The following is a 10371-nucleotide window of genomic DNA, read 5'->3' on the forward strand; positions in this document are numbered from 1 at the left end:
ATATATTAGCAATAAAATAGCTGGCTGTGAGGATTGTTCACAAAAGCCAAGAGACGGAAGATTATCGCATGAAAAATGAGAAAAAGAATTGGGGAAGATAAATGAGTGTGTTAAAATAGATCTAAAGGAACATCCACCCTTTAACAATCTAATGGCTTGGAGTAGAACATCACCCCTCCAACATCTATAAAGTTAGAAAACATATAACTGTGCCTTTTATCATTTCCTCTTTCATGCATAGGCATTCCTTATTTTAACCAGCCTGCCTCAATTGGGCTTTATCATTTAAAAAAAAAAATTGCTCTCCTGAACTATAAAACTAGCCTATGAGAATTCTTAACACTACCCCCGTTAATTTCCCTGAACACCATACTAGGTTTCTAAATAATTATGCTCAAAATACTTTAACTTTTGGGGATTTTTTCATAAGTGATAGTTTATGTAAGAGGTATCCCATCAAAATTGCAATCAGAATGATAGTCAGAAAAGCTGTCAGCATTGTCCAAGCATGTAAGAAAGTCTTTGGGAGAGCTCCAGTGACATATACACTGACAGTTGCAGACAATTCACAGTAACTGTATAATTTGTCCACAACAATGACTTTAAAGATATAAAAGCCATTATAGTGTGAAAAAGTGATCTTGTTCTTTTTATTTTGAGCAAGAATTTGATATTTGGCTGAGGGTGATACTAATTTAGGTCCATCGTGATTCTTACAGCTTTCATAGTTCATTCTGCTCCATGCAGTATGTGGATTTGGAGAATCTTGCTTTTGTATCAAAGCAGTCCAATTCTGAGGTTGAGAGATACAATTGGCTTCAGCAGCTGTCAAGAGATAATCATAATTATACATTCCATTGACTTCAAACACAACAAAGTCAGCAGAAACGTACTCCACAAATGTATTGTTTTCCCACAGTTCAAGGACTGGCAACCAAGGAGTGTCATAATACAGCAGAAGAGGACACCCCAGTTCATTATACTTGTACAGAACTTCAAGATCACTTTGATCTAACTGTGGTGTGGCAAGAAAATTTGGATCATATAAATTGTGGCTGATAGAATAAGTGAAGTTATCTTGCAGTGTGCCTTGATTAAATAAGCCTTTGCTGCATGCTGTTGTGTTTTTAAAAACTTTAATATGTTTAGTAGGTGGGCAACCTACTTTGATAAGTGCAGACAAAGGATGCATATCAATGCAGCAGGCGCCTTTGTTGGGGATGTCCACAGTAAGGACAGACATCCCGCCAGAAGGGAATGTGTCACTGAAATGAGGGTCTGCCATGCCAGAGAAACACTGCTGCAGCAGCTGCATGTGTAAGCTGTACTTGGTGTTCCTGTCATGTGTGTACCCACCCTCTGTTATCTTTGCCTGGAACCCTAGCACATAAGGGTTGCTCACAGTCACCACTGGAAAAGCCCCAGTGCCTGGCTTTGGCACAAACGTGGCACTAAGGTTCAGCTTCTGCTGCATGTCGATGTAATAGATCTTGTTATGGAAATGGCCCTTGAGGATCTTAACTGGGCACTCTTGCAGAAATGGCCAAATGTCCATGAGCAGCCACTGCACATTGAAGGTGCATTTCTGGAAGTTATAGGCAGAGGAACTATTAGTAGGTACAGGGCTCAACACGGTTAGCATCCCTACCTTGTCAAACATCAGCACCGCACTGCACAGGCCTTTCTGGTGGCCGTTCTCTCCAATGTGCACCATAGTTCTGGAGACCATGTCTAGGCTGCCATGGAAGAGCTGATGGTCCTGGGTCAGGACTGCAATCTCACTGTTGCTGGTGACCACGTGGCAGAGGCCGCTGCCAGGGAAAGAATGGAAGGTTGTGGGAGGCACCTGTTGCTGCTGCACAGTCACTGGCTCCACAAGCAAGCCATTATTGGAGGAGATCAGCAGTGTGTCTTTGGTCCAGAGGATGGTAAAGCCCCACAGGTGAGGGTGCTGGATACTCCGGACATCTGGGCCCCCGGTGGACTTCAGGTGGAAGCCCATGGAGATGTGGCTGTACATGTTGCTCATGTTGCCTCCAATGTATGTGAAATAGGCCCCTCCTCTTTTCCCTTCCCTACCACTTTGGGTGTGGTTGATGAGAATCCCAATCTGGGAGAGGGAAACAAAATTGTAGACACCAAGCAGCACCCCGTGCACTTCTGGGCTCAGCTTCAGAGGGGTGAACGTGTAGCCCCCATCCTCTGACAGGAAGATGTGGCTTTTGGAGGCTGAATGCCCAGTCTCATAGGCAAAAATAGTCATACTGATGGCCTGGCAGTCTGGGTCCTGCCCTGGGTAGCAGCAGTGGGTGTTCGAGAGCTCAGTGACCAAGGAATCGATCCCCTGTACTGGGAGCCATTCCTGCTCCCCAGCCACGAAGATGTAGAGATAGACCCGTCCATTTATCACCATTGCTAACCGATCTTTCTTCACAAAGGCCGTGGCACTGACTGAGGCATTTGGGGTCTCTAGCTCAGAAGGGATGGTCAGTGGCAGGAGGCTACTTTCAAATCCATCTGTGCTGAGGAAAACCACCTGTCCCAGGTACACAGCTGGATTGGGGCGTCCCCAAGGGTCACCATCATTACATGGGTACTGTAGAAGGGAAGGTTCAGTGCGGGTGAAACTCAGGATGGTGCCTGACGCTTTGTCCCGGGCACTGAAGGACAGACCTGAATACGCTAGCTTCTCAACAGTGCATCTCCAGGAAGCAATGCCTCCCATTTCAAAACACAGCCATAGCCAGAGTTCAGCTAGTGAGACTGGCCAGGAGTGGGGCATTTGTTGTGCTGTTGTTATAATATGCCTTACTACCAACTTAGTGTGGAGGCTGATACCTTGTGCTCCTTGTGGACAACAGCTCAAAATGGCTCCTGGCTCTTCTCCCTCCTGCTGTAAATTAGAAGGAAGTTCCGAGAGGCAGTTGGTGGCTGGGCTGGGCTATGGGTTGGGTGTGGCTGTCATTCTGAGTGTTTCCTATACAGTCTCTGTCATGTGTAAATGATGTCTGAGGCTTGCAGTTTTGTGGCTGATTCTACACTACTAGCAATGACCCCTTCTGCTAGATTTACCTCACATTTGCTCCACCCCATGGGGCAACAGCCCCAGTAGATATTGTGCCTAATGCTAATTTTCTGAGGGGTTTGTACTTATCACGGGTGCTCATGATCACAGAATCACAGCAACTATGGACAATACCCCAAACCAGTAGTTTCTTGAGTCTCATTCCTTCCCAAGGGGCAACAACCCTAGTGAGCAATGACCCCCCCAGAGGCTAGTAGCACTGTATTCACCTCAACTGTGCTTCCCTAATCTCTTTGTCACTGTACCTGGTTTGGGTCACAGCTGAAAATGCCCAATTCAGAACAAACTGTAGGAAACAGAGCAGATACCCCAAAACTGGTGGTTTATTCTATCATTAGAGGTCACCAAGCCAGTAACAAAAGTGAACTACTGCATCACTAAACTAGTTAACAAGGAGCCAGAACAGTCACCTATAGGCAATCCAGCCCCTATCACCACCGAGATAACTGGCCTTTGTGACGTCAGGTTATTAAAACCAAAAGCACCACATGTAAGGTTTTTCCAGTTCCAGAGAACCAGCCACACACCCCAGGTGAATCTATAGTTCAGATCTTACCAAATACCAGGCTGCAGCCTAAACTAAAGATTGTTTAATAGAAAAGAAGAGAGTTATTAATTGGTTCAAGGAATCATACACATTACAATTGATTTCAGAGTGTAGGTCAGGATATTAGCAGTGAAGGTAATTCTGCTAGCTTGCAATAAATCTCTCTGGATCACACCAAAGACTGGGGGAGTCATCAGTCTTTTTTATTCTTTATTATTGCTAGAAATCATAGTCCAGAGATGGAGCAGGAATGAAGTCCGAGAATGATGGGACAATCTGCAATTGATACGTCTTAGTCCAGGTGCCTGGAAAGTTACTGGTGCAAACATGGAGTCCTGGGTCTTGCTGAGTCATGAGCCATTCATTGCCTAGGTGCTGCCTGAAGGGATCTCAGGAGGGGTCCCTAGAAGAGCTGATTCTCCTTAATGGGCCATCAAGCAGACTGGCTAGCCAATCTGTTTTGTGCAGGGTTTAAATCTCAGAGATTATGTCCACCCTCCACCCACAATCCCTTTGGCACTCCTGGCTTCAGCTGTGGGGTTGCGGGGAGGCGGTTGGGGTTTTAGCTCTGGGGTGGGGCACCGGGACTCAGAGATTTAGCCTGGGGAGGGCGTTGTGGCATGGAGGCTTGGGGCTTCAGCCCCATGGGGCGCACTGGGGCTCGGGCTTTCAGCCCAGCAGGAGGTGCCGGGACTCCCACAAGTTTTTAAAAATTTACCAGCGCTTGGCTCCAGACAGCTCAGACTGAATTTAAACTCTGATCTTGGGGGTGTTACCCAGAAACACAAAAGATTTGAAAAACAAACACGCAGTTTCATAACTTAATATACAATGATACATGCATGTAAACAGGATGATCATACTTTAGCAGACTATAACTTTTTCAATGATACCTTATGTCATAAATATAAAGGGAAGGGTAACCACCTTTCTGTATACAGTGCTATAAAATCCCTCCTGGCCAGAGGCAAAACCCTTTCACCTGTAAAGGGTTAAGAAGCTAAGGTAACCTCGCTGGCACCTGACCCAAAATGCTCAATGAGAGGACAAGATACTTTCAAATCTGGAGGGAGGAGAAAAAAGGGTTAGACTGTCTGTGTGATGCTTTAGCCGGGAACAGATCAAGAATGCAGCCTTACAACTCCTGTTAAGTTAGTAAGTAATCTAGCTAGAACATACGTAAGATTTCCTTTTGTTTAATGGCTGGTAAAATAAGCTGTGCTGGATGGCACGTATATTCCTGTTTTTGTGTCTTTTTGTAACTTAAGGTTTTGTCTAGAGGGAATCTCTGTTTTGACTCTGATTACCCTGTAAGCAGTGATGAGCTGCCAAAATCTTAACAGGTTCCCCCCTCACCCCACAAAGGGGTCGTGGCCTACCTCCAACCCCCTGGGACCCTTGCTCCATCCACCACCCTCCCCTGTCCCCTGACTGCCCCCAGAACCGGGCAGGAGGGTTGCATGGGCCACCGTAGTGGGTGCCCAGCCCCCACAAGAGCCAGAGGGATCTGCCGGGGGGTGAGGTGGGGAGTCCTGGCGGTGCTTACCTGGGGCAGCTCCCAGGAAGCATCCGGCAGGTCCCTCTGGCTCCTAGGGGCGGGGTAGCATAGCTGGGGGGGAGCAGGGGGAGTGGCTGCTCCCCCAACTGATCATTTAAAAAATGGCACCTTGGGCACCAACTCTGTGGGTGCTCCGGGGCTGGAGTGCACCCACAGGGAAAATTTGGTGGGTGCTCGGCAGCTCCCTGCCCCAGGCCTGGCCCCAACTCACCTCTGCTCCGCCTCCTCCCCTGAACGCGCCGCCCCCCTCTGCTTCTCCACCCCCCCCAGCTTCCCGCGAATCAGCTGTTCGCGCGGGAAGCCTGGGAGGGCTGAGAAGCAAGCAGCGGCTTTGCGCTCAGGCCCAGGGTGGCGGAGGTGAGCTGGGGCGGGGAGTGGTTCCCCTGTGCGCCCCCCGTCCCCCAGTTTACCTGCTGTGGCGCAGGCGGCCCTCCTCGCGCGCCTCCCCCCCCAGCTCACCTCCGCCTTCCTGGGCCTGAGCACGAAGCCACCACTTGCTTCTGAGCCCTCCCAGGCTTCCTGCGTGAACAGTTGATTCGCTGGAAACTGGGGGGTGGAGAAGCAGAGCAGGACGGCGCATGTAGGGGAGGAGCGGAGGTGAACTGGGGCCAGGCGCGGAGCAGGGAGCTGCCAGTGGATGCTCTGCACCCATGAAATTTTCCCTGTGGGTCTCCAGCCCCAGAGCACCCAAGGAGTCAGCGTCTAAGGCGCCACTTTTGGCCAGTTGTTAAATTTAGAAGCCCTTTTAGAACCGGTTGTCTCTCGCAGGACAACCGGTTCTAAAAGGGCTTCTAAATTTATCAACTGGTTCCAGCTCACCACTGCCTGTAAGGTATTTACCATCCTGATTTTACAGAGGTGATTCTTTTACCTTTTCTTTAATTAAAATTCTTCTTTTAAGAACCTGATTGATTTTTCGTTGTTCTTAATATCCAAGGGTTTGGGTCTGTGTTCAGCTGTACAATTTGGTGAGGATTCTTATCAAGCCTTCCCCAGGAAAGGGGGTGTAGGGCTTGGGGGAATATTTTGGGGGAAGACATCTCCAAGTGGGCTCTTTCCCTGTTCTTTGTTTAACATGCTTGGTGGTGGCAGCGTACGGTTCCAGGACAAGGCAAAGTTTGTACCTTGAGGAAGTTTTTAACCTAAGCTGGTAAGAATAAGCTTAGGGGGTCTTTCATGCAGGTCCCCACATCTGTACCCTAGAATTCAGAGTGAGGAAGGAACCTTGACACCTTACATGACATACTTTGTACAAGATTTATCACAATTGTGCAATAGTGGTCATACATCAGTGATGATACATCATTATAAACATGGTCACCTCTCTCTTTTATACAGTGTCACACCTTTAGAAGCTGATCCCGTTGTGAGACATTGCCCTCTGATGTGTGTGTACCTTAGCCATGCAGCTCACCAACTGTCATGTTAAGATCCCTCTTTGCACTGAGTTGCTCTTATTGTTACATTTGTTGATGTATTTCCCCTGTCATTTTTGATTTCTGCCCATTTTATTACTGGAAATAAAGTGGCTTCATGATGCTCTCTTAGACTCTTTGAGCCAGCTGTATTAATGGTTGGGGAGGGGAGGGTTACTGGTGAAATATAATTTTAACAATAGTAACATTGAAATATTTTTGAAAGAAAAAATGAATATTTAGCATTTGCATCTAGATGCCTGAAATGGCGGTAGGGTTAAGCATCCCTGCTACAAAATCAGCATACATTTTCAAAGGAATTCATGTGGCTTGAATAATGGCTCACAGGAGAGGAGGTTGAATAATATTAGCCAACACAATCATGTAACTTAATGTATATCAAGATCTTCCAGACAATTGGAAGTAAAGGTTGGGGATGAGAAGACACTGTAGTCAGCAATCACAATTTTATTACAAGTGTCACTATATTTGGTGGGTGGTTTTTGTTTTTGAAATAAGTCTGATGATTTTCTAAGCTCTGCCTTTTATTTGCCTTTATCTAAAATGGCCACCGAGGCCTGCTTCTAGCAATGGGACTGAAGCCAGAGGCCGCCTTGTCCCTTTCACTTCTTGTAGGTGACACAGTATAGACTGCCACTAGCTCTCATGGTTTCATTACAAGTAACATGATTTGGTACCTGCTGGAGCCAATCTCACTATGATGTAAGAAGTCCCAGCACTCGGGTAAATTTTAGCCCTGACTGAGGGAAATCCCCTCTAGGTGGCTGCCTGCCCTACTTCCCTTCCTACTGGGGTAGAGCAACCAATCAAGGGTAGTGCAAGAAGCAGGCAGAGCTATCCCACTACCCCTTTAGGAACTGAGGCTTTTTGGGGTACAGGACAGGGGGAGAGGGAGCATTTGATACCTTCCTTACAGGAGAGGTGAGGAGAGGAAGGAGCAGAAAGACTGTTTTGCATACAGTGGCTGTGTCAGTGTGTGTGTTATGGGTGTTATGTCTTACGTATTGTTATCCTTTTTTGCTGGAATACATAGTTGAAGAGCAAGAGCCTCCTATTATTTTATATAAGTCAAGCACGTTTTATTCTTCTGGGAATCTGCTTATCTGCTCTTAAAGTGCCCCCATGCTTACCTGAAAAGGGTTTTTCTTTGTTAGCCTCTGGCTTTCCTGTTCATTTGTGTAGCAAGATACTCTTCTACTTGTGTGAAACAGTTTGTGGAGGACGCAATCAAGTTGTCATGTGATTTTCACTAAGCTTCATAAAACTGTCTCAAGAGCATCAACATTGTTGCTGTTTTTGTTATTGTCAATAGAGGAAGTGAAGCCTTAAGTCTCCTATAAAGGCTTGCTCTGGTTCCTCAGACAGATCACCCCAAAACAAATTTTTATGGCTTCAGTCTTTGGGCCATAGAGAGAGAAAGCAATTATATGAGTGACTCTGTAGCCTGGTAGTTAGTGCACTCACCTGGGAGGTGGAAGACCAGGAACCAGTCCCCCTGCACCAGTAACTTTTCTGATTATTTCTCCACAGTGGAACACCTTCAACAGGAGAGATTGAAGGACTCCCTACATCAGATTATCCCATAGCCCAGTGGTTAGGGCACTCACCTCAAAATTGGCTGATCCCAGTTCAGAGATCTAAATAATATTTAGTCCTGCCATGACTGGAAGGCACTGGACTAGATGACCTCTTGAGGTCCCTTCCAGTCCTATGATTCTATGAAAGCCTTTCTTTCCCTCAGGAAGGGAGGGGGATGGGATGAATCTGGTGTTAGCCACATCCCAGCTAAGTACCCTAGCCACTAGGGTAGAAGTTATGAAGGAAGAAGTCCTCCCCCACCTCAGCATTTAATGTAAGTTTATCTATAGGGGGCTGCAATGTGTGTAGTCAAAAGCAGAAACATAGCTCAGCAACTCTTACTGCTAAAACACAGGTACCAGGTGAGGTTAGATGCTTTCAGGGCTCAGCGGCAGCTGAGTGGGGGCTTTATGAATCCCAGTGGGGCCTGATTCTGGGATTTAGATGCTTAAAGTGTCAATTAAATGCCTAGGTCCTTTTGTGAATTCAACCCTTAGTTTTAGAAAAATTGTATTTGTGCACTGATGAACAGACATGTGGCTGCTCTCTCACTTGCTTGTTCCAGTTAAGCTAATTCCTTATTCTTGAATATTGCTGCCAGCTAGTTAGGGCTGCCAACATTCTAATTGCAGAAAACTGAACAACCTTGCCCCGTTCCCTGCCGTGACCCTTCCATGAGGCCCTGCCCCACCCCTTCTTAAAGGCCATGCCTCCCGCTTGCTCTATCCCTCCTCCCTCCATCTCTTGCTGTCTCCCACCCTTGCTCATTTTCATAGGGCTGGGGCAGGAGGTTGAGTTGGGGGTGTGGGCTCTGGGGTGGGGCCGGGGATAAAGGGTTTGGGCTGCAGGAGGGGGCTGTGACCAAGGGGTTTGAAGTGCAGGAGGGGGCTCAGGGTTGGGGCAGGGGTTTGGGGTATGAGCTCTGGGAGGGAGTTTGGGTGCAGGAGGGGGCTCACGGCTGGGAGTTGAGGCATGGGAGGGGGTGTGGGATCTGGGAGGGAGTTGAGGTATGGGAGGGGGTTTAGGGCTAGGGCAGGGAGCTGGGGTGCAGGAGGGGGTTTGGGGTGCAGCCGCCAGGCGGTGCTTATGTCAAGCAGATCCCAGGAAGCGGCCGGCACGTCCCTCTGGCTCCTAGGGGAAGGGGCGGCCACAGGGGCTCAGAGTGCTGCCCCCACCCACAGGCACCACCCCTGCAGCTCACATTGGTTGCGGTTCCTGGCCAATGAGAGCTGTGGAGCTGGCGCCTAGGGCGGGGGCAGCACACTGCCCCTATGCCTAGGAGCCAGAGGGACATGTCTTCACTTCCTGGGAGTTGAGCTGAGCAGAACCGGGTAGGAAACCTGCCAGTCCCACTGCGCCATCAACAGTTTCTTACTCTAAATACCTCTGTGGTTCTCATATGTACATTGCCAAGTTCTTTGGAATTCTAGCTAGAGTTAAACCTATAATATACATTGCTTCCACTAGAAATCTCAATGTGCTAATATATTTTCCAACTGCTCACTACTTGTGACATCAAATTATTTTCAGGGTCAGCAGTATTTCCGGAAGCTATAAATTAGGGTACAAGAGAGGAAAAATCACAGCATTGTTTTCTACATCTTTTTTTCTTTTTTCACCACGAAGTAGTGACCAGACCCATACCAGAATTTATACGAAAATTGATTTCTTGATGAAACATTTAAATAAAGATTTAATTATAATGTGTTTATACAATTTTACAAGAATAAACTCATTAATGTCTAACACACAACTTGGATGTTGAGCTCCCCTCATTAGATTAATATTACTTGATACCCCAGTTGAACATTATGACAGAGGCTGATTATAAACTACTGCAATGTTATATCTAAATTCAATTGACTTTTATGATTGTATGACAGTATCCAATGGGATTTACTTTTTCAGACTAGAATAGAGGTGTTATGCTTCCACTGCGATCCATTGCCTAGACCTTTTAGCATATTTCATGCCCGACAAAGTGAGAAAGTTCATCTTTCATCTTTATTATACTGACTAATAAATCTGAGCTGTAGATTTTCATTTACTGAATGAGCTAATCTAGATACAGACTTTAAATGGAATGTTGAGATACTCTGTCTTGCTATTCACATGTGTTTGAAAGGTTATGTCTATACTACGAAATTATGTCTATTTTATAGAAGTC

General features: G+C 46.8%; 1 protein-coding gene across 1 annotated transcript; it reads right to left on the minus strand.

Moving 5' to 3' along the window:
* Nucleotides 1-394: 394 nt before the first annotated feature.
* Nucleotides 395-2725, minus strand: CATSPERD (catsper channel auxiliary subunit delta). The gene has a single exon (XM_048837236.2). The coding sequence runs from the start codon at nt 2723-2725 to the stop codon at nt 395-397; it is 2331 nt and encodes a 776-aa protein (XP_048693193.2).
* Nucleotides 2726-10371: the final 7646 nt, after the last annotated feature.

This window comes from Caretta caretta, chromosome 2 (assembly GCF_965140235.1).
Source record: "Caretta caretta isolate rCarCar2 chromosome 2, rCarCar1.hap1, whole genome shotgun sequence".
In the NCBI taxonomy this organism is placed as follows: Eukaryota; Metazoa; Chordata; order Testudines; family Cheloniidae; genus Caretta; species Caretta caretta.